The following is a 25,240-nucleotide window of genomic DNA, read 5'->3' on the forward strand; positions in this document are numbered from 1 at the left end:
ATTGTACCAAAAACAAATGACATGTAATGAATAATAGTATGACTTGTTTGGTGTTTGTTTTCAGAGTATCAAATATTAGATTATGTAAGATTCTATTGATTTAATAGTTGAGAATGTTAAACTTCATGGTTGTTCTAAACCAGCAAGTCACATATTTAAGCATGATGGAGGTATTAATGGCAAGTTACTATGATTGAAGGGAAGATAAAACTTGATGTAGCCACGAACGTGGTAGCTCAGGGAGTTTGGAAATTGAAACTCTTAAACAAGAATAGCATTATGAAAAAATCTCAGGAAGAATATCCTCTTGGGTGAAAATGCTGTAGGGCGACATTCAGAGTGACCCTTCATGTGCTCATTTAAACATAGAACTGTATTGTAAAGAGGACTCACTTACCCAAAATTGTGTTTTCCCGGATAATATCAGAAACTTGAGGCATTTGCTATCTAGGTGGTGAACATATTAGCTTCATAGAATTTGTAGACTTTAGTCTAGATAGTGGACATACAATGGTACTTCAGAATGTTAGTGGAAAATGAATTAAAAATGTTTACTTTGGTGCAAAAAATTTTGAAATACATCCATTTTTTTTCTTTTTTAAAGATTTATTTATTTGAAAGAGTTACACAGAGAGAGGAGAGGCAGAGAGAGAGAGAGGTTTTCCATCCTCTGGTTCACTCCTTAGTTGGCTGCAACGGCCAGAGCTGCACTGATCCGAAGCCAGGAGCTGCTTCTGGGTCTCCCACATGGGTACAGGGGCCCAACCACTTGGGCCGTCTTTTGCTTTCCCCAGCCAAAGCAAAGAGCTGGAAGTGGAGCAGCTGGGACTTGAACCATGCCCATATGGGATGCTGGCACTTCAGGTGGCAACTTTACCTACTGTGCCATAGTGCTAGCCTCCATATTTTTTTCTGTAGTGCACATTTCCGTACACTTTTAAAATATCCCTCATGCCATGGACTTTTAAAATTTTTGGCACCAAAGTAAACTTTTTAATTCTATCTTCTGTAAATTCTTTGAAGTACCGTCTCATTAGCTTCACTACCACAAGAGGTATTACAGGTGAAAATAATTTGATTGAGTCCTAGAAAAATTTGTGGATGTTTGTGACAAAGGGTTAAATAGTTTAGGTTATTTTTTAAAAAGATTTATTTATTGTTTGAAAGAGTTACACAGAGATAGGAGAGGCAGAGAAGAGAGAAAGAGGTCTTCCATCCGATGGTTAACTCCCCAATTGGCCACAATGGCTGGAGCTGCGCCGATCCGAAGCCAGGAGCCAGGAACTTCTTCTGGGTCTCCCACATGGGTGCAGGGACCCAAAGACTTGGGCCATCTTTCACTGCATTCCCAGGCCATCGCAGAGAGTTGGATTGGAAGTGGAGCAGCTGGGTCTTGAACTGGCGCCCATATGGGATGCTAGTACTTCAGGCCAGGGCGTTAACCCACTGCCCCACAGCGCCAGCCCCATTTCTGTTTTAAAATTGACCTCTGATAGTAAATATGCATACTGTGTGCCTCAGCAAGTTCACTGCATATGTCTGAGACCTAGATGAACTATCAGTATGGTCAAGTTTGCAAACACTGTTATATAAATGTCCTTCTATTAGGGTTGTTTATGGAAACTGTATTTTGGCATGCATGAGTTAATGTGTAACTTTCAATCATTAACTCCAATTTTTTCTTTGTAATTTGAGTCTCTGGAGAAATATAAGTAGGTTCTTTTTTTTTTTTTTGACAGGCAGAGTGGACAGTGAGAGAGAGAGAGAGAAAGGTCTTCCTTTTTGCCGTTGGTTCACCCTCCAATGGCTGCCGCGACCGGCGCGCTGCGCTAATCCAAAGGCAGGAGCCAGGTGCTTCCTCCTGGTCTCCCATGGGGTGCAGGGCCCAAGGACTTGGGCCATCCTCCACTGCACTCCCGGGCCACAACAGAGAGCTGGCCTGGAAGAGGGAAACCGGGACAGAATCCAGCGCCCCGACCGGGACTAGAACCGGTGTGCCGGTGCCGCAAGGCAGAGGATTAGCCTAGTGAGCCGCGGCGCCGGCTGCAAGTTGGTTCTTAAAGTATGTTCTGCAGCTGTATTTTGCTTATCTGTCTAACATATCTTTAAAAGACGGAACCAACCTTTGAAAGCCATTGGCAAGATGTCAGCACTCTTTCTGCATCTGTTTATATGGATTTTTTCTAACATTTTTTATGATAGTTTCTGAGTCATCCTTCATCTGCATGCCGCAGACATTTCGTTTTATTCTGTCATTTCTTACTGTCACAGTGACATTTCCCTGATATCACCTAGTTAGTGTAACTTGTTCTCTAATAGCTTCATGTGTTTTGTGCTCTAAGCCTGTAAATATTATGTAGGTAGAAATTTTGTCTCTGCAAGATGTTTATATTTTGCTTGTTTTTCCCATGAACAACTCTATCCTCTTATTTTCACCCTCAGTATTAATGTCATGGGCACAGAGATAGCCCTGAAATATTTGAATTGATGAACTAATTGATGAACAGGGTTTACAGGATGAAAAAAATGAAATATAATTATAAGAGGCTGATAGCTTGAATAATGCAAAAGATAACGAACATAACAGTGGTTGGAAAGATGCAAGGAATTAAGATGAAATAGTGTAATAGTGATGCACAAGTAGGTAAAGAGTACCTTGAGAATGCCAAAGCATTGTAACTCACAGACATGGGTTTATGTGGAGCATATTTGAACATTCTGTGAAAATTGAAATGATTTTAATTTCAGCATAACTATTAACTTTGCATTAGTGGGGAATGAAATTGGTCAACTTGTGTTAAGCTGAAGAAAAAGTCTTTCGTTGAAGAGACTGTCAATAAGAGATTTATTGCTAATGTAAGTGTTTTATTCCTTCAGTGTATTTAAGGCTTCCTGGAGGAATTTGTTTACTTATTTATTTTTTTGGTCTATGAATACAGATTATCTAGTCTTTTGCCCTCTTAACAGATGAAGAAACAATAAAAGCTAGGGACAGATCCCTGTAATTTGCATAAATTAAACTCATTCCCTAGCTCTCCTACCCTAGTCAGGTCACAGAAACACTCTGGCATTAAGGGAGGTAGCTCAGGAGAACTATTGAAGACAAATTTAATGTTTGATTGAAGGTGTGAATCCATGGACTAACCATAGTACAGATTTGACTAGACCAGGGTTTCCCACCCTCCATGTTGTTGATATCCTGACATATTCTGATAGTTACTTGTTGGGGATAGGAGTTACCGTTGGTTATTTAGCATTATCTCTGGCATCTACTAGTAGCAAATGCCCCCCTTACCCAGTTGGAACAATTCAAAATGTCATCAGACATTGCCAGATAGCCATTAGGGAACAAAATTGCCCATGGCTAAGCACCACTGGACTAGATTGCAGATGGCAGATACATACTACTGGTGCTTAATTTCCTCTTTCCCTCATCTAGGATGGGCTTTGTGTATATGCTTTTCCCAAGCCCAGGTAGTCCTCTCAACAGAGCTTTTATCAGTCATTTAGAACTGGTATGGAAGATAAAACCTATTCCCTATTCTTGGCCTAGAAGACATGATTTAGAGTAAGTTACAAGTACCAGTCCACATGTATATCTATTTATGTTCTGATTTCTGTTTTCTCCCATTTCCTTACTTTCTTAAAATTGCTTCAATGGCAATGAATCAAGATCTATGTAAGCTAAAACCAAAATTGTTTCAGAGAAGCAGATTGTATGTAGTAGAATTTGACAATAGTAATTGATGCTGGTACTGTTATTTATAATAACAGCACCAGGATAGTTTTTCCTGTTCCATTTTGGCTGCATCATCTTTCATCAACATTGGCTATATGGTAGGATTCCAGGGTGTCAGTTTTAGAGGGTCCTCCTGTTTCCTGGCTTTATTTGCTGCACTGTTTCTAGCACCTGCTCGGTAATTGCAGCAACAGCTCATACTAGAGCCTCTTGGTTATCCTCACTCTGCCTGTAAGTTTTTCTTTGGATATGAACTTAGTCTTTTCAGAGGTGAGTTCACTTTTAGGGAAGTAGATATGCCAATTAGAAAATAGCTATTCATTCCAAACTCACTAGTTAGTTTATATGAAAGTTTCCTCTGGGTGATTCTTCTTCCTTCGCTTTGCTGACACTTATAAATATTCAGCATGAGCAACACTTTTCTCTCCACATGGAAAGACATTTTGTCAGTGGGAAGCAGACAACAGAAAGCCAGACCCAGTAGAGAATGACTGAATCTGGGGTCAACAGTTCTTCCTCAGGGAGGTCTGACAGGGCTTTAAAAAGTTTGTATTTCTGTCCTACTTCTCAGCTCACTGCACAGCTTTGAGAGAGTAACCCCCCCTCCACCCTCTGTAGAAGGATCACAGATGTTATCTTTAGCACTGAAATTCCGAAGAGATGGTGATATGCAGGATTCAGCTGCATATCATTCTGTTGTTTAAATTTTTTATTTAGAAGGCATAGAGAGACAGATGAAGAGAGATCTCCCATTGGGTCAGTCATTCCCCAAACACCTGCACCAGCAGGGCCCCTGGCCAGGCTGAATCTGGGAGCATAGAACTTAATCTATGTCTCCTGTATGTGTGGCATGGACCCAAGCACTTAAGTTGTCACCTGCTGCCTGCCAGGATGAGTGTTAGCTGGAACCTGGAGTTGAGAGCTGAGCCAGGACTTGAATGCAGGCATTTCTATATGAGGTGCATATGTCCCAAGTGATGTCTTAACCATTGTGTCAAATACTTTTCTGAAGATTCAGATCCTTTAAGTTAGCATACAAAATGAGAATTCTTGCTTATTATATCCCAGTGACAATGAAAATTGTGTTATCTTTAGTTTCTTTTAAGGAGCTTGAGAAATGCTGCCATCGATCTTCATTTATCCTCAGAAATAGAGCTGAGAGATGGGAAGGTGGTTAACCTACCCATAGTACAGGAAAAGTCGAGATCAGTTGCCTGAGGCTCTAAGCTTTGGTGTGCTGTTATTGTTGACAGTAAGTGTAGAAGGGAGGGCTTTCTGTGATGTTCTTTGGTTTCTTTCCTCCCCTTCATGTGTCTTAAAATGAATCCCAGCTGTGTTTTACTCCAGCCTTCACATTCTGTTCCTCCTTTGGGGCTGTGGAATTAACACATGTGGCATAGATGATACTAGATATTTTATTGCTGATAAAATAGCGACATAAACTTTAAACTTTTTGAAAGTAAAAGAGAGAGACGGAGAATGTTCTCCATCAGCTGGTTCACTCCTCAAATGCCTGCATTAGGCAAAGAACTGAGTCTGAGAGCCGGGAGCTCAACCCAGTGCTCCTACGTGGTTGGGAGGAGCCAGCTACTTTGAGCCATCACTGCTGCCTCTCAGGGTCTTCAATGGCAGAAAACTGGAATCAGGAGCCAGAGTCAGGAATCGATCCCATGTACCCAGTAAGGTGTGTAAATGGCTCAAATGCTGGGCCAGATACCTGTCCTCTTCCCCTCAACCGGAAGTAGAGTAATTTGGTGTGAAACCTGTCTTTTTTTTTTTCAGTGAACTTTGACATTATACAGTTCATTACTCTACAGGAAACTACAAAATCAACTGTTATTGTATCCAGTAAGTTTTGTGCTTTTCAGGGGAAAAAAGATCTCAAATATTGTAATTACCTTTGGGTTCATAAATGATTTTTCATTTCAAACAGCCCATATAATATTGTTATGTTGTGTCACAATAAAGATGTTTTTGAAAGCTTCTGTGTGTGGTGCCAGGAGCTCTGGAACACAAGCCTCCTGTACTAACTAAATCGCATTGTATTTATCTAAGAATTAAAAATACCCACTTAATCTGTCTCTGGCTTATTGTCCTATTTCTTCTATCCATTCTTTCAACTAAGAGTGTTTCAGAGCTTTTCACATCCCAAGCATGGTGAGTACAGTTACAGAGGATGGTACAATGTTAAACAAAGCAAACACTCATGCTGCCTTCACAGAGCTCTTTGTTCAGTGGAGGTTACAGATGGCTGAGCGTGCAATTACAGAGTGAGGGATTGTTGCTGTGATTTGTGAGTAAAGAAGGCAGTAGGGAAGGCATGGTTAGAGAACCAACGTGGAGAGCACTTTACCTGGCCTGGTAGACCAGGAAGTGAACCGAGTGACATCTAAGCCAAATCTGAAGTATATTAAATCTTACTGAGCTCAGGAAAGGGTAATTTATTCTTCTAAAGAGTATGTGGCCTTTGAGGTGAGACAGGAATTTTTTAACCATAATCCAATTAAAGTCATCTTTAAATAAAATTATTTCTTTTAGCTATGTCACATTCTGAGAGATTTGGCTTTGAGCATTAAATGCAAAATTAATGTTTGTATATATGGTAGCAATCATCATATTTGGTTTTGCCATCTTCATGTGAATTGCTATTAATGTGAAAATTTGCAAATTATTGAAGGCAATGAAAAAAACCTGAATGTTCCAGATATTCATTATTCAGTCAAGTTTAGTATTTATAATATTAAACTTTTTCAAGTAAAAGAGAAAAAGGTAGTCATTAAACTCTTACTGTATTAAATTAATCTTCAAAGACTAGTCTTTAAGACTGATTTCTTTGTAAAGAATTGTATGGTGTGACACTTGGTAGATTATTCTAGGCAGCTTAATGCCGATTGTATCTGTAATTTGTACTAAGTCTTTTCATAATTCAGACATGATAACTTCTGTATGTGTTGATACTTGTCCAGAGCAGACTGTTCAATATCTAATATGATTACCTGTTATATCATCTCATATTAAGTGGGAAGACTACCTTAATCTCAGTGGTTTCCTACTATTGTTGAGTTCTGTGACATCTCTCTCTCTCTCTTTTTTTTTTAATTTAGTTATTTGAGAGGTAGAGTTACAGTCAGTGAGAGGGAAAGACAGAGAGAAAGATCTTCATCCACTGATTCACTCCCCAGATGGCTGCGATGGCTGGAGCTGCGCTGAGCTGGAGCTTTTTCTAGGTCTCCCATGCGAGTGCAGGGGCCGAAGCTCCTGGGCCATTTTCTACTGCTTTCCCAGGCCATAGCAGAGAGCTGGATCGGAAGATGAGCGTCTAGGACTAGAACCGGAGCCCATATGGGGTGCTGGTGCCACAGGCGGAGGATTGACCTGCGCCACAGCACTGGCCCCTATGGCATCTCCTTAGAAGTTTTGCCCAGCAACAAATATTCCAAGACCTTACAGTCAGATTCACAGTATTTGTTAAGCTTTTTAATTTGGAAAGTAAGTGAATATGAGTCAAAAATGAATTTCTGGGAAAGGAAGATCCCCAGAAACTCTTATTTTTTTCCTTAACTGTTTTTGAGTGGGGCTGGGGGTGGTATATCATTTTACAAAAATTTTAGTGGACTTATCAGTGCTGAATATATAGTATGATTCTTTTTTAAAGAATGTTTTCTTACAAAGTCTAGATGGTTGGGTTGGAAAAGAACTGAACAATTTAAAAACAAGCAAACACTGTTTGATTACCGTTTCTACCCCTTGAGGCTGCTTGTTGATAAGTCTAGTTGTGAGTGGTAGATGTGAAGGAAAGTTGACTCAGCTTGATGATATATTGACTTTATCTTCCCTTTTTTGTGTACTCTTTTTTTAACTTCTGGAGATTTATCCCCCATTCCAATAAGCCTAGCAGTTTTCAAGAGAAAATCTCAATCATCTCTTTTTTCTACTAAAGATTTAAAAATAAGAAAAATATTTGAAGAAACTTCCAAAGTGGGTTGTTGAAGTGTAGGGGTGGGAAAAGGCAGTATTGCTTTTCTTGAAACTTTCAGGAAAATGTCAGTACACACTGAGGAAGGCGGTGTGCACTGTTTTCTTATGTGAAGATTGAGTTTGAGAGAGGGAAGATACAGTATGAGAAATTTGAGGTTTGGGTAAAGCCTTTTTTTTTTTTTTTTGGTAGGGGTGGTACTCTCTTGATTGTCCTTACCATCTGCTTTTGCTCTGGGCGTTCTGTCCTGTCATTTACTCACCCATTGTAGAACTGTCACTCACTGACAGGTGTGAGTTTACCGTGTTTCAGAAATACTAGGATCTACGAATCTGAGTGAATGGCTTGGAATGTCATGAAACCAAGGCGAACCGCCCTTGCCAGTAGGGTCTTTGGGCTCTGCCCTGATATGGCAGCTCTTGTTCCTGAAAAGGCCATTGAGGATGACTTTTAGGACCATCCTGTTTTTCATTTCACATTGCTCCATGTATACTGCATGCATGTCAAGTATGCATAACTTTCCATCTCTTAGTTACACGATAATTTCCTTATCTATGCCCTCTTGTAGAATTTCAAGTTGTACCCATGCTTAGATTTTTGGTTCTTATTGTTTGGTTTTATTTTGTTTTTGCTACTGTAAGTTATTCTTCAATGGCCAGCTTTGTTGAAGATAGGATTTTCTATCTTGAAGTCATTTGAAGGACTAATGAAGCCTAGGATGAAACTGTGAAACTCAATTTTGCAGATAGTAGGAACACTGGGGACATGCTTGGGTAAGTGATGATCTTGAAAACTGAAAACTAATCAGTGAAAGTAGTTTGAGAGAGAAGGTGATGTGCTTCCGGGGAGCACAAAATGTTCTACATGCAGATTAGTAGTGAGAAAAATGCCTAGCATAAACTCCCCTCATGTGGTGGTTAAAATTTTTTTAATCTGGGAGAAGAGAAATAATTATGTTACCTAAATGGCTACAGAGCAAGGATTCTTAACCTGGACTCTGTGTATGAGCTCTAGTGGAATCTTGGACATTTTGAAATTGCAGACAAAATAATGGTGCAGGTGTGCATACAGCATACACACACTTGTGCATTTATCTGGGAAAGGGGGTTATGAGTATTTATCAAATTCCCAAGTGATTTTATGAACCAAAAAATTAAAGATATTGGGGCCAACCTTGTCACCATTCTCAAGTGACAAATACACTTCTGTAGAAGAAAATGTTTATAAGTGGTATTAGTGTGATATGCAGTCTACTGCCTTCAGTTTTCTCTTCAACACCCCAGCCTTTTTTGATTATTGGAATTTTAAGAGGACATTTTTACCTCTCTTGAACAGTTAAGTTTATAATGATTTCAGAACCAATGATTCTTAGACCGAATTGTTTCATAAATGTTTTTAGAACTGAGCAGCTAGGAAAGAGACATGAAAGATAAATACATCCTCACTCCCAGTTCTGTATGCGGTAGCCTTCACTGTGTGAAGGAAGCTGAGCGGATTTTATGGAATATACTGCAGTAATTAATCTTCATTGGAACTGTTGCCATAGCCATGTAAATTAAAATTTATAAGGAGAAAAAAATCTGTGGCACAACATATTTGAATACCAAATGTCAACACTTGAGGATAGGTGTAAACATTGCTGAGAATTTTCAAATTATTACCAGCTCATTTATTACTAGCTTTCAATTATTTAGGAAAGAGTCCAGCCTATATTTCTTGATAAGAATGTAAGAAAGGAGAGTTTTATGAAAAAAGGTCTCAGATTGGGCATGCAGGTGCTGAATGTTCACTCTCAATTTCCACAGCCAATTTAGCAGCATGTCGTAAAAAGGCACCCAAGGGTTTCTCTGTAAGGGAGCATTCACTATTCTTTGCCTCCAGAACCTACCCTCAACTTGCTTGCAGTTAGGTCAGCCTGCAGTTTCCACCTAATATTTCTTTCCTGTGCGTTCCAGAAAAGAGGCAAGAAAAAGCAAGAAGTTGTAAAGGTTCTCAGACACTGCTACAAAAGGAGGGTGCTTTTTTGAAGCAGCCTCTTGTCCTGGCTTTTGTTAGATTTCTGATTCGGTTTGGGCAACGACACTGATCCTTTGGTGATGTAACAGATAGAAATTCATGTACTCTTAAAAGTACGTGAGTAAGCTCAGCCACTACACAAGTTAGGAGCTCTAACCAGAGACATCTTGATACTTCTGGTTGCACAGTCCCTTTTCCTGAGTCAGATTTACAGAATCTCCCATGATTTCAGTCACCATTTTATAACTTATTATTGGAACTACTTGCCCTAGCAACCTTTTAAGTTTAGTGCTCCCTCCACTATGTTTTCTTTCTGTAAAGCATTGCATACAGAGGGAAAGAAGTTGACAGAGTTTCCCAGAAGAACTTTCTCTTGATGATGCCTTATCTTCAGTTGGATCAGACAGTACTGGGAATATTCTTATAGCTGGGTATAGTGGTCTAAATGCCACCCAAGGAATATGTTTTCTAGGTCACAGAGGCCATTCTGGCATGGTTTTATTAGATTGAATTCACATATTATTTAAAGTCTGCTGTTTTAACAATGGGCATTCTTCCTGCTCATGACAGGTACCAACAATTATTTTCTTCTTGTTTTAATATATCATTTATCCCACTCCTTCCTACACCTTTAAGTCTGTTGGAAGGGTTTCTGAAAGCTAGAGAGGGAATAAAAAATCAAATGTTGTAAGACTTAGGAGTTCCTGTGTGCGGAAAAGTATGTCAATGAGTTAGTCTCTTTCCTTTTGCCTTTCTCCATCAATTCTTAAGAATTTAAACCATATCTGATTCTGCCAGGATGAGCTCAGAAGCATCTGTTTTATAAAAATAGTTATTCTAGCAGGTATAAGATATGAATTACATGAGGTTCTAGGAATGAAGAAACTGAATGCCTTGCCCACATGCATCTTTGCATACAGTTTTGGAATTTTGATCTTTGTACTGCATTTTTATAAAGTTGGAAGCAGTAGGAGAGGTAGGGGTTTGTGAAATGATGTCTCTTTTGTAACAAAAATGAGCTACTTGGTGTTAGGGGGAATCAGACAGACCTGAGTTTGGATATTACTTTCTTTTAATGAGTCATGGGCCTTGGGTGAGTTAACTTAATCTCTGTAATTCTTCGTTTTGTGTAACAATTGAATGCTTGTAACTCTTTCCTTATGAGGTTACTGTGAAGACCTAATGAAGATGAAAAGAAAACAAAATATGGCACAAAATGGAGCTATTGATGTATAGTAATCATTTAACTACTAAAAGTGTAATGGAGGTAGAAGTTTTTAAATGAGTATATTGATAAGAGAAAAATTTAATCTCTTTTGAGATACTTATTTCTCATAATTTTGCTCATCAAAATCATTTCATTAAACCCTAGGTACACATTGTGCCAGGTACTATATTCAAAACACTCTGCAAAAAAGTTACCACTGCATGGGTTGAAAAGAATGATGTAGTAAGGGGGGAAAAAGTCACGCAACATCTGGGTTTTCCTTCCATTTGCTGAAGAGAATACTACCGAATTGGAGTGTGGGAAATGCCCATACCTGACTGCTGCCCTTCTTCAACATTCTGCTTATTTAGGCATTCAATGAACTGAAAGCCTGCTCTGTGCCCACCAGAGAGCAGTCAAAAGAGACTGGATCTCAGCCTTCATGGAGCTGACACTCCCAGGAGGGAGACACAGCACAAAGACATAAACAAGAAGTAGAAAAGAGGTGGTGATAAAGGCCTCCAAAGCTGTAACTTTGGTCAGGAAGGAGTTGGGAGTTTGCTTTACTGGAGGTGGTTAGGGAAACCCTCTCTAAGGAGAGATCTACAGATTATTGAAAGCCTTCTCCTTAAGTAAGGAAAGAATAATTCATCCTATAATTCATCCTATTCTAATCATGAGGTTTTAGAACACTTATTAAAATTTAAATATTCATTGTAAGTAGCTTGATCCTGACTATGCAATCACACATATTCCTGCCAGTAATGGAGACTCCCTGCCTCTTTTCATTCCGTCATCCTTCCACCGTATGTCCTGTCTGATACTGGCTTCATGGAAGGTGATGTATGTGAGAAACATCTGCTATTCTAGTTCATAAAGTCGTAAAGTAACAACTCATTAGAAAGGCGGATGTCCTGATGAAGTTCACAGGAACAGGAAAGTGAAGTTGATGGTCTTAGTGCTCCAAAGGAAGGCTGGAAAGGTGCTTCAGGTTATCTGTAAAAGTAGCATGTAATTTTGGAAATAAGAAAATTCTAATGTGTTTCTGTGCTTAAATAATTTCACTATGTATCAGTTGGTGTATTAACCCTTTTGAGTTATGCAGTTTTTGAATGTACTTTTTTTTCTTTTTGGAAGTTTACTTTAATCTTCACAGTAAAAACTGAATGAGATACAGAGTTTCTAGGCCGGCGCCGCGGCTCACTAGGCTAATCCTCCGCCTTGCGGCGCTGGCACACCGGGTTCTAGTCCCGGTCAGGGCGCCGGATTCTGTCCCGGTTGCCCCTCTTCCAGGCCAGCTCTCTGCTGTGGCCAGGGAGTGCAGTGGAGGGTGGCCCAAGTGCTTGGGCCCTGCACCCCATGGGAGACCAGGATAAGTACCTGGCTCCTGCCATCGGATCAGCGTGGTGTGCCAGCCACAGCGCGCCGGCCGTGGCGGCCATTGGAGGGTGAACCAACGGCAAAGGAAGACCTTTCTCTCTGTCTCACTGTCTCACTGTCTACTCTGCCTGTCAAAAAAAAAAAAAAAAAAAAAAAAAGAGAGAGAGAGAGAGATAGAGTTTCTGTGTCTCTCCTTACCACCCTGGCTGTTTTCTCTGTTATTAATAACTTATATTGGAAAGTGGTATATTTGTTAAAATTGATGATAATAAATATACAGTTTACATTACAGTTTGCTCTTTGTGATATATATCCTGAGGGTTTTTTTTTTTTTTTTTTTTGACAGGCAGAGTGGACAGTGAGAGAGAGAGACAGAGAGAAAGGTCTTCCTTTGCCGTTGGTTCACCCTCCAATGGCCGCCGCGGCCGGCGCGCTGTGGCTGGCACACCACGCTGATCCGATGGCAGGAGCCAGGAGCCAGGTGCTTTTCCTGGTCTCCCATGGGGTGCAGGGCCCAAGCACCTGGGCCATCCTCCACTGCACTCCCGGGCCACAGCAGAGGGCTGGCCTGGAAGAGGGGCAACCGGGACAGAATCCGGCGCCCCGACCGGGACTAGAACCCGGTGTGCCGGCGCCGCAAGGCGGAGGATTAGCCTAGTGAGCCGCGGCGCCGGCCCTGAGGGTTTTGACAAATACACAGTGACATGCGTATACACTGTCAAGTAACATACAGAATAGTTTCACTGCCCTGAAAATTTTATACTCCACCTATTCATCCCTCTCTCTGAACCCCTGGCATTTGCTGGTCTGCTTACTGCACCTATAGTTTTGGCTTTCTAAAATAACATATAGTTGGAATCATACAATTATTAAAAGTATCTTTTTTAGACTGGCTTCTTTCCTTGAGCAGTATGCTTTCAAGGATCCTCCTTATCTTTTGTGGCTTGATAGCTCTTTTTTTTTTTTAATTACCAAATAATATTCTACTGCATGGATGTGTCACAGTTTGTCCATTCATCTATTGAATGACATCTTGGTGGCTTCTAAGTTTTGGCAATTATGAATGAGGATGATATAAATATTCTTGTGCAGGTTTTTGTGTGATAATAAATTTTCAGCCCCTTTGAATAACCACCCAGGGATGTGATTGCTGGGTTGTATCATCAGAGTATGTTTGATTTTTAAAAAAAAATTCCCAGATTGTCTTCCCAAGTATCTGTATCATTTTGCATGCCTGCAGGCAATAAATGAGAGACGTGTTGTTGCTCCATAACTTCACTAGCATGTTGTGTTGTCAGTGCATTGGATTTTAGCTATTTTTTAAAAAGATTTATTTTATTTATTTATTTAAAAGACAGTTACAGAGAGAGGTAGAGACAGAGAGAGAGGTCTTCCACCCGCTGGTTCACTCCCCAGATGGCTGCAACAGCCGGAGCTGTGCTGATCCGAAGCCAGGAGGCAAGCGTTTCCTCCTGGCCTCTTATGCGGGTGCAGGGGCCCAAGCACCTGGGCCATCTTCCACTGCTTTCCCAGGCCACAGCAGAGAGCTGGATCGGAATTGGAGCAGCTGGGACTAGAATCAGAGCCCATATGGGATGCTGGCACTTCAGGCCAGGGCTTTAACCTGCTGCACCACAGCGCCGGCCCTGGGTTTTAGCTATTTGTGTGTATATTTTATGCATGTCACTGTGTATTTTGTGCTTGGATTTTAGCTATCTTATGGATATTTTGTAGCTTAAAGAAAATTGTTTTTAACTTTTAAAATACAATAGACCATAAGAGTATGATTTGTTTTTTCAGAATTTGGTTAATTTCTTTTTCGTTGAACATGAACTTCTAGCATATCCTAGCCCTTCCTCATGAACAGAGCTCCCTTTTGAGGAGCTGTCTTCCCACCCTTTCAAAGTGAAAGCTTCTTATCTGAAGTAGAGCTAATTATAATACGCTTAATTAAATAAAAGCATCAAAGCCTCTTCTTTCTTTCTGAGAACCTTGACCCACCAGAGACCCAGGACCCCTCTCTCCTCCTATAATTTTTGTCCTAGATTTATCCTACCAGAGTCTTGTCCTGCCCAATATCCCTTCCTGACTGTCTCAGCTCCCTAGACGTTCTCTTCATTTGTGTTTCCAAATGACAGTTTTTGGTGATCAGCAACAAAAAATTGGGTTTTGATGGTTAGGATTTATAATTCTGTTCTTGGATTATGTTTACTCAGTAGCCTTAGCCTCATTTGTTATTTATAAAACTTGTTTAAATGAAATAGTATGTAGTACCTTAACAACAGACTTAAAAGTTTTTGGAACACAACACATCTTAAATTAAAGCCTTATACCTTATAATTTTTTGAAAAAAAAAAAATCCAGTATAATACAATTTTAACAGAGACTGGATATCTTTCCCATTATGGGGAACTGGAGCAGTGATAATTAATATTTGTAAAGCATTTACTATGCATATATCACTTACTTCATCTTTTCATATGGTAGATATTAATTGCATTCTACAGATTGGAAGACTGACACTGCATGAAGTTCAGCAGCTTTTCCAGTTTAGGGTGGTTGCTAGGGTTTATTCAATAAAGGTCCAAGTCCAAAAGCCGTTATCTAAATGAGAATTTTTATGTAGGCATTTAATAACAGTAATTGAATTGCTAATTTTTAAAACAACTGTTTCATCATTAATCAAGGAGAGGAAAAAAAGGGATACATTCTTCGCATGTTGAGGTGGAGCCCTATGAATGAATCTTGGTGACTTTCTGAAAGAACATACATAGAGAGAGACACCCACTCTCTGTGCCACCTTTGAGCAGCCAGACAAGACACCATCACCGGAGCCTGAACCACTGGGGCTCAAGTACCTATGAAACTGTGATCCAAAATAAACCTTAAGTTAGGCTGCCTTGACTATTTTGTCATTATGACAAAAAAGCTGACTAATGTAAAAGGTGGGAGATTTTCACTAAACTGACTCAATGGGATTCTTGCTAAAACTGGACTAAGTGGGCAGACCACTGGACTAAAGATAGAGCCCATTTGGATAGAGGAATCACAAGATTCTGACTCAAATTTGGTCAAAAAGAGAGTGTCTTTGTCAATACTTCATTCAAGATTTAAAATAATAATAATAATAAAGAGAAAACTCTGGAAAAAAGATTAAGATTTTAATGTCATTTTAAAAAGGATAATATATTTTATTGCAAAGAGAATAAAAATTACTCATTTTTTAAAAATTGAAATGTCAAATTATGTTCATTTTATAATGTTAAGGATTGCATTATTCCTCATTCTGAGTCTGAGGTTACAGGGTACTTTTTTACAGGATTGCATTTCTTTTGCCCTTGATGTTTTATTTTCACCCTTTGATCTCTTAGGTTTCTTTGGAATTAATGATACACTATTTGGGAAAAGTAGTGCAGCACAGATTTAATAATCCACTTACATAATGACTTAAAATGAATCACCTATGTCACAGAAAAAAGATATGAATGCAGTTTTAGATATGACATAGGATGGGCCAGTTAGATAATTAACAGTATAGAAGCTCAACTCAGTGGTTTATTAATTTACTCAAGAAATATAAACTGAGCTGCTGACTACCAAGGCAGTGTGACTGCATATAAGAAGGCAAAGTTTTTGTCTTCAAAGAACTTAAATTTCTAATGGTGGAGGCAAGTAAGCCAGTCGATCGATGACTATGGTGTAACATTTCAGATGGTTTAATGAAACACAGAACTAGAAACAGTAAGATGATCAGGGAAGGCTTCTCAGGTCTCAGTCAGGTGAAGTAAGGTGATGGAATGAAAAAGTGTAAAATAAGACAGTTGCAGAGGCCTTAGTGAAAACATGATTGATTAAATTGAGCATGGGAAGGAGAAAGTGGTTCAAGTGACTTCCAGGTTGTTAGTGGGGCTAGTACTCTTCACTCAGAAGGTAGATGGAAGAGGAAGAACTGAATAGGGACAACATGTAGTAGTTAGGAGCATGTTTAATTTGAGGTACAAGTAGAAGGTAACTGGGAACTGGTAAGAATATGCTGATCTAGTGGTCAGGAGAGAAGTCTAGAGAGAATTTTAGGCATTTTTTAAGGCATATAATTTTGAAAACATACAAAGCCAAGTTTTAGAACATGAAGAATTCGTGGTTTTAGAAACAGAGCAGATAGGACCGGCACACATACACTCTTGACTGAGTGCTCTGGCTGTGCTACCACACATAGTGCTCTCCTCTGTAACATTACTGGAAGTTAAATTATAAGAAAAGCTTACAGAAATGTTGCTCTCCCATCCAAGTAGTGGTGATACTTGTGGGTTTGAAAAATCCCAACAGTTATGATTTCTACCACTCAAAAGAGTGGAACTTTATTAAATGACTTCTTTATTGAACCCCAGACCTTGAAACTAACAGCTTAGTAAGCACAAGGAAGGAGATCTACTACATAAAACTCCTGTATTGCCACACAGAATGCATGCCAGAGGAGAGGCATGGACACACATAGGGTGGCATGTTTAGGAAGGAGGTCATACTGGAACTGGACTTTGAAAGATAGGGAGACTTGGCCGGCGCCGTGGCTCAATAGGCTAATCCTCCGCCTTGCGGTTCTAGTCCCGGTCGGGGTGCCAGATTCTGTCCCGGTTGCCCCTCTTCCAGGCCAGCTCTCTGCTGTGGCCCGGGAGTGCAGTGGAGGATGGCCCAAGTGCTTGGGCCCTGCACCCGCATGGGAGACCAGGAGAAGCACCTGGCTCCTGGCTTCAGATCAGCACGATGGCCGCAGCGTGCCAGCCGCGGCGGCCATTGGAGAGTGAACCAACGGCAAAAGGAAGACCTTTCTCTCTCTCTCTCTCTCTCTCTCTCTCTCTCTCACTGTCCACTCTGCCTGTCAAAAATTAAAAAATTAAAAAAATAAATCAAATTGTTCATCTTCTTAAAAAAAAAAAAAGATAGGGAGACTTGACTTAATTGGAAAAAAGAATCCCAGATATTCACAAGATAAATTGAGAATTTAGGGCAGCATGTTCAGTGAATAAAAGGCCCAAAGAATGGGGTGTTTTACAAGGGTATAATGTCAGATAGGTCACAGAGGATGGCTTATACCAGATCATGTGATTCCTTAGACATTAAACTAAATAGTTTTCTTGGCAGTTGCTAAAATTTTTATGAAGAATGATGAGAGCCAAGTTGTGCTTTTCAAAGACAACTGCTGTTACTGGTTGGAAGAAGACATGTTTCACAGGGGACATTAAGACTTTGTAAATGATATTTCTTTTTTTATATATTCAACAGACTCTTTAATAAACATGTAATATGAGATAAAATCACACACAGAATTCAGTTTTTTTTAACTTTTTGTAAATGATATTTAATTAAGAACCTTCATTTAAGACCAGTTCTTAGTTTGTTGTTTTGTTTTGTTTTCCTGAGGGGAGAGTAGGCATGGAAATTATTATTGAAGAACTTCCTAAGAAGCCTGATATGTAAAACTGAAAAGTTCGGCCACCAGTAACTCCCATGTGGTCCGAGGAGCACTGTTTGCAAATCTAGAATAATGGCTCTGGCTTCCTTTTTTCAATTAAGGAATAGGTATAATTTTCATTCCATACAAACCTCTGAAGTGTCAAGCATTTAAAAGGCTCAGTTAATATAACTGTAGCCCAAAACAAAGAAATCATTCTACCTAGTTTGTGGCATATAATAGGAAGTTTGTTTTCAAATAAAATAATTCATGACCGTAATCAAATCCTGACCCAAGAAGACTCTCACCTTTCCTTATACATCTATTGACTCAGGAACTCGAAGTTTGAGATTGGGTCATCAACAAGAACAAAGATTTTGTAGCAGCGCACTTGCTCTGTATTATTCTGAGTTCTTGGGATTACAAAGAATAATTCACATATGCCAAGCTGCCCAAAATTTCAAATTTTATTTCTTTTTTTATTGCAAGGAATAATACAGCATGGTTGTAGAAACATCAGAATATACATAACAGCAAAAAGAAAATTTTAGAAGTCTTCCAAATCTTTTTCTGGACAGCCATTCCTACACAGACTTTTTGGGAAACAGAGATGTACTCTCATTTTGTATTGTTACAGCTTCAGTGTCCATAAATATTCCTGCAACAATATTTTTAATTGCTGTATAGTGTCTTCTTTCTAACTTTGTAATTCAATCCTTTATGGTTGTACTTTGGTGTTTCCAACTCTGTTAAATTAAAATAGCTTTGCTTTAAATATTCTTGTTATTAAATCTTTGAACATATCCCTAAGATTATTTCCTTGGAATAAATTCTCAAAAGACAAATTGCTGGACATGCACACTTTAAAGACTTTTGAAAGGTATGGGCAGATTGCCCTCCTGAACATTTATGTTAATTACTCTCCCTCTTTGGAATTAACATGCATACAGGTAAAAAAAATTCACTAGTATCGGGGAGTAGCAATGCTGAGTGCAAAATGAATGAATAAGTGATTCAAGCTGTACGAATTCAGAGCAAATAGCCTACTTTCAATAGGGGGATTATTGATTTTTTTTTTTTTTAATTTATTCAGAGGCTGAGTTACTAGAGGGAGAGACAGAGAGAGAGAGAGGTCTTCCATCCACTGTTTCGTTCCCCAGATGATCCCAACAGCTGGGGCTAGGACAGGCTGAAACCAGGAATCAGGAACTTCCTGGTCTCCCACGTGGGTGCAGGGGCCCAAGCACTTGGGCCACCTTCCACTGCCTTCCCAATCCATTAGCAGGGAGCTAAAGTGGAAGTAGAGCAGCCAGGTTGTGAACTGAACTGGCACCCATATGAGGTGCAGGTGCTGCAGGTGGAGGCTTAACCTACTATGCCACATCGCTAGCCTCTGTTGACTACTTTTCATGAGAGATGAGGAATTAGAGCTAGGACTTAAAGGGCAAGGGAAGACCCAGCAGGAGAGAGATGCCACATTCACAGCAGATTATGGTGGGAGTACTGCAGAAATGTCTCAGATCTCAGGAGTAAGAGCAGTGCTTGAGTGAGAGAAAAGGAGGAAGGCTGACCCTTGTGTGCTAACTTGAGGTTTTCTTCCCCTGCCTTAGTTTCTCATGACTTTAACCCAGAGGTCACTAATATTCTGGGAGGCTGGGTAATTATAATAAACACCTTAAAAAATGTTGAAATCAGGAATTCAAACCTATTGAAAAAAAAACTCAATTTCTAGGAGAATTATGGGGGTTTAGAGAATTCACAATCGACTCAAATTTGAAAATCATCAAAATAGAATTTTCCTGTCATCAGTTAACATTACATATTTCATGGTGAGATCTTTCTTTGTACCTAGTTGTGTGATCAGTTCTTGAAATGACACACCAACCATTGCTAATTAAATCTCTTTATGATTTGGATTTTTGAAAGATTAGTAGCTCTGAATTCTTTCAGTTTGTTTTTATAGCAGTGATGGGGCTTTTAATGCTCTAAGATGAGCCATGTTTTACTTTTTTTTAAAGATTTATTTATTTATTTGAAAGTCAGAGTTACACAGAGAGAGGAAAGGGAGAGAGAGAGAGCAGAAGTCTTCCATCCTCTGGTTCACTCCCCAATTGGCTGCAACGGCTGGAGCTGCGCAGATCTGAAGCCAGGAGCCGGGAGCCAGGAGCTTCTTCAAAGGGTCTCCCACGTGGGTGCAGGGGCCAAGGACTTGGGCCATCTTCTACTGCTTTCCCAGGCCATAGCAGAGAGCTGGATCTGAAGTGGAGCAGCCGGTTCTCGAACAGGCGCCCATATGGGATGCCGGTGCTTCAGGCCACAGTGCCGGCCCCCATGCTTTTACTTTTTAAGGTATGCTTTTTGAATGAATATGTTGTACTCTGAATGCTGAGCAGGAATGTGGTCCTTTTGAGGCTTTGTTTAACACATTTGAAGAATGTGGAAACAGTTCAGCCCCTTAAGTCCCACAAAAGTACTACCTTTAGCTCACCAGGCACCGTCTTCAGAATGTTTCCCCATCTTTTCAGTCAACTGCACCAATGTCATGCTGCCGTGCGTACCTACTAGAACTCTTGAATGAAAGGTGCAAGAACCTATCCCTGAAGTTGTAGCAAATAATTAAAGAACCAAGAGACTAGAATTAACCATCATATACATTAGGCTATTAGTCAGTCATAAAGAAGTCCTTATCTTTGCTTGGATCCAGGAAACTACTGTTGAGTATTAACTAGATGGGGGTCAGAACCCCTCTCCCTAATTCATTAGGGGATGAGTATAATGGAGGCCTCTAGTGCCACAGCATTTGGAACAGGCCTTTTCTGAAGAGAGCAGAATGCAGCCATATTTTGCTTTCTGCTTACTGCTTTCTAGATTAATTACATCATCCTCTTTTTTCGTATATCACTCATAGAGGACCTATACTATTATTTAATAGTTAATTGGCTGCACAGATTACCACTTAATTGTCATAGAATATATGCCTTGAATGAATGCCTTTCTAGAATTTGAACTGATTAATAAAGCAGCAAAGCTGCTAATTCTGAAATATTTGGGTTCCATTAATTTTCCATCTTCCTTTTATCTGAACCACCTATTTCCTGTAGAGCACATTAACAAAAGAAGCATTAGTAAAGTCCACTAATTAGGCTGGTTCTGATGAGCTGCTCTGAGATGCCCTTGATTCACAGGCAGGCAAAAACCCCGTATCACCTTGTACCAATTAAATCATAGCACTGCAGCCCCATGGAATTGGCACAGGACTGGCCATACTCATAAGCAGATTAGGACTTGATGCATGTGTCTTTTAAAGCCTCTTTTCATTAAGAGTTACTTAAATTCTTTGCTGACCGAATTTCCTTCATAGGCAACTGTTTCTTGTTCATCTCTCCAGGAGCCCTTTTAAATTCAGTTATTTGTGGCTTAAAATAACCTCATGATACTGTCTAGCTTGTTTTTCCAGCAATAGTGAAAGAGAATGGCTGAGTCAGAGCTATGGGTGCTTCTGGGAGGTAAACTGGGGAATTATTTACAGTTTTGCTTCAAGCTGGTCCCAACTGGCTCTGCTGATTGGGCACATCCACTCCTATATCTAGGCTACCTTCTGAAACAGAATAGAATTCTTTGTAACTTGAGCAGTTCTCTTTTGAAATACACTATTTGTCTGGGATAAATGTAGTATTTCTTTGACGTTTTGTTACTGTTGCTGATTACTATATGAAGGTACTTCAAAAAAGGTCATGGAAAAGTGGAATTTAGGGGGCTGGTGCTGTGGCATAGCAGGTAAAGCTGCCACCTACAGTGCCAGCATCCCATGTGGGCACCTGTTCCAGTCCCAGCTGCTCTACTTTTGATCCAGGTCTCTGTTATGGTCTGAGAAAGCAGCATAAGATGGCCCAACTCCCTGGGCCCCAGCACCCATGTGGGAGACCTGGAAGAAGCTCCAGGCTCCTGGAAGAAACTGGGATTGGCCTAGCTCCGGCAGTTGCAGCCATTTGGGGAGTGAATCAGTGGATGGAAGACTTTCTCTTTCTCTCTCTCTCTTTCAAAAATATAAATAAATCTTTAAAAAAATGGAATTTAAAAGTTTTTTTGGGAGCCAGTGTTGTGGCATAACATGCAAATCCACCACCTGTGACACTGGCATCCCATATGGGCACTGGTTCATGTCCTGGCTGCTCTACTTCTGATCCACCTCCCTGCTAATGACCTGAGAAAAGCAGTGGAGGATGGGCCAAAATGCTTGGGGCTCTGCCCTCAAGGAAGCTCCTGGCTTTTGGCTTTGGCCTGGCCCAGCCCTGCCCTTTGCTGTCAACTGGGCAATGATCCAACAGGTGGAGGACTTCTCTCTGTCTCTCCTACTGTCTCTCTGTAATTCTGACTCTCCATAAATAAGTAAATCCTAAGAAAGTTTCTTTTGGCATAAAAATACTTCAAAATCCATTCATGGGTTTTTGATAGTATGTATTTTCTATGGTTATGTTGAAGGCTCCTATATATATGGATCTAAAAAATGTTTTGCTCTAAAATAAACTTTTTAATTCCCTGTCCCACAAATTTTTTGAAGTACCATCATACAGTCAATGGGAGAATTTGTTTAAAAGGGAGTGGTTTATAGGAAGAAAGTAAACCAGCATGTTGCTTACTACTGTGTTCTCTCATTTATAAATTTTATTTAATTCTCACAGTAATTCTAATTATATAATACCCATCTTTATTTAAAACAAAAGAAAGAAAAATGGAGACTTAGAAATATTAATTGATGGGTTAAGTTCTGACTATTGATGCCAAATCAATATTGTTTTCACAGTTGATTCTTTAAGTTGTAATCACCCAAATGTTGAGTGAAGTGAGTCAACTCTAATTGCTTTTGATAGACTACTTTTGGGACTGGATTCAGAGTTGTTCAGATCTGGGTTTGAGTCCCATGTGGGTAATCTGGATCCAATCATTTAAAATCTGTTAACCTCAGAATAAGGCTAATGCTCTCCATACTCAAGATTTTTCATGAAGATAAATGATGTCATCCATGTTAAAGCATATGTCTTAGTGCCGCACTCAGTGCATGGTCGCTACTGCCATTGTTATTTGAGTTTCTGGGTTTTTTTTTGTTTTTTTTTTTTAACAGGCAGAGTGGACAGTGAGAGAGAGAGACAGAGAGAAAGGTCTTCCTTTGCCATTGGTTCACCCTCCAATGGCCACCGCGGCCGGCGCACCACGCTGATCCGATGGCAGGAGCCAGGAGCCAGGTGCTTTTCCTGGTCTCCCATGGGGTGCAGGGCCCAAGCACCTGGGCCATCCTCCACTGCACTCCCTGGCCACAGCAGAGAGCTGGCCTGGAAGAGGGGCAACCGGGACAGAATCCGGCGCCCTGACTGGGACTAGAACCCGGTGTGCCGGCGCCACTAGGCGGAGGATTAGCCTTGTGAGCCGCGGCGCCGGCCGAGTTTCTGTTTTTAACATTATATCTTATTATTGAGTCATATTTGAACATGAGGGTTATCAAAATGCTTTGAGAATGTTGTTTTTCTTTTATTTTTAGTGCATTGAGTGTTTTCTACTTTCAGAAATTGGCTTTGTTTTTGTGGTCTGTGTCTTAGGCATGTGTGGAATACATGTGTAACAATGTTTGTTTTAAGATTTGTGTGTGTGTCCATCTGAGATATAGATATTTAAATGGGGAAAATTAGTTGTCTCCAATCATTTGTAATGTAGCATTTCAGGTTTTATTTTACTCATGATGTATCACAACCTAATGCAACAGATACTAGAATCAGTATCTGTTAGCCCACAGACTACTACCTGATGGATTACTTAACTTTAAATGGAATGGTTACATGTGACAGGAGAAGCATAGATTAGGATCATACATACCTAAGGGGCATCTCAGTGGCTTTAAAGTGTAGATAACGTATCCATAGCTTCCTAGAATTCTTGCAAGGATTGGAAAACATGATGCATACAAAGTATTTTGCATGTTCCTGCTGTACAACAGGCCCTCTCTCCACATCCACTGATGAGAAAGAACTTATGATAGATGATGTGGATTTTTTCCCATCTTGAATAATAATATCACTTTACCAACTATCTGTTTCTGGTAACTTTGTCCTATTTTAAATGTTTGACTTCATACTAATAAGTTTATTATGTGTAAAAGTAAATCATTGGATTTGTTCCCACCAGTGATACCAAGAAGAAGCAGGGAATGAAGAAAAGGAGCAGCAAAGTGGAAGACGAGGGACCAACAAGTCGCAATAGAAAAAAGGCCAAGTGGGAAACCCTGGAACCTTTGGATACGGGCCTGTCTTTAGCAGAGGATGAAGAACTGGTGTTACATCTGCTCAAAAGTCAAAACTAACTACTTCCCGCCTTGTCTTCTCCTTGAGATCTCTGGTCATGATTCTGTGGCCAAGAGAAACAGTTGACTTTTAGGCAAATAGATATGGCATGTTTCATTCCTAAAGGACACTTCGTCCAGGAAGAAGCAGTCGGATCTGAGTCTCTTTCACAGGCCATGCTTCGTGCTGCCACGGATCCCGTTGTCCAGCATGTGCTCTGTTGGTTCTGTCCTGGGCTTCTACCTCTTGTCATGGGAAATGCTGCCTTTGCTTTGCTGGCGATTTCTGAAGTCCTTGTTTTATTGTTAGAAATTCCTTTCTTACCTACTATACATAAGTTTCTATGTTATTTTTAAGCAAAACTGTTAGTAATTTTGTTGTATTTAATATTTCCAAAGAGACAGTATGATGGACCAGTCCTGAGAAAAAATGTGTATTTTTGAATTGAGACCATCAATAATAAACATATTTCCTATCAAAGAATGCATTAGTGTTTTTGTTGTGTCTGGTAATACAAGAACACCTCAAGGGAATGTTCCCGAGATAAACCGTTTTTTCATAAGCTTTAAGTTACCCTTTTCAAAGATAATAATTAACATAGTTGCAGACATGCTAGCGATCACTCATAAAATCTATAGAAGTCCTGATTCTGAGGATGTTGTAACTAAACCTGATCTCGTATTGAGCACATAGGAGCCTATCCGTATTGTGCAAGCGTTCTGTATATCAGGTAGCGTGGATCCACCCAGACTCAGCTCCTAATGATGAGTGAAAAAACAAAAATCAAGCCTTGGGGGCTGGCCTTTTGGTGCAGCAGGTGAAGCTGCCCACTTGCCGTGCCAACATCCCACATCAGAGTGCCTGTTAAAGTCCTAACAGCACTACTTCCTATCCAGCTCCCTGGTAATGCACCTGGGGAAACAGGGAATGGTGACCCAGGTATGTAGGTCTCTGCTGCTTACATGAGAGACCTTGATTGAGTTCCTGGCTCTTGCCTTCAGCCTGTCCCAACCCTGCCTATTACTGCCATTTGGGGAGTGAATCTGTGTTCTCTCTTTGTGTCTTCCTCTTGCTCACTCTGACTTTCAAATAAGTAAATCTGTAAACAACAACAAGGCCTCTTTTTTTTGTTACAGTTAAC

General features: G+C 40.1%; 1 protein-coding gene across 2 annotated transcripts in view; it reads left to right on the forward strand.

Annotated features, from left to right (window-relative positions):
* Positions 1 to 25,240, forward strand: part of DDX10 (DEAD-box helicase 10) — a 407,034-nt gene that overhangs the window by 267,214 nt on the left and 114,580 nt on the right. Inside the window, exon 18 of one of the 2 annotated variants that reach the window (XM_002708478.5) lies at positions 23,945 to 24,579. The exons of the other annotated variant lie outside the window; for it this stretch is intronic. Within the exon in view, the coding sequence (XP_002708524.3) occupies positions 23,945 to 24,119 (175 nt within the window). The 3' untranslated portion in view covers positions 24,120 to 24,579. Of the gene's footprint in view, positions 1 to 23,944; positions 24,580 to 25,240 lie in introns of those variants that run through there. 2 annotated transcript variants of the gene reach the window in all.

Source organism: Oryctolagus cuniculus, chromosome 1 (genome assembly GCF_964237555.1).
Source record: "Oryctolagus cuniculus chromosome 1, mOryCun1.1, whole genome shotgun sequence".
In the NCBI taxonomy this organism is placed as follows: Eukaryota; Metazoa; Chordata; class Mammalia; order Lagomorpha; family Leporidae; genus Oryctolagus; species Oryctolagus cuniculus.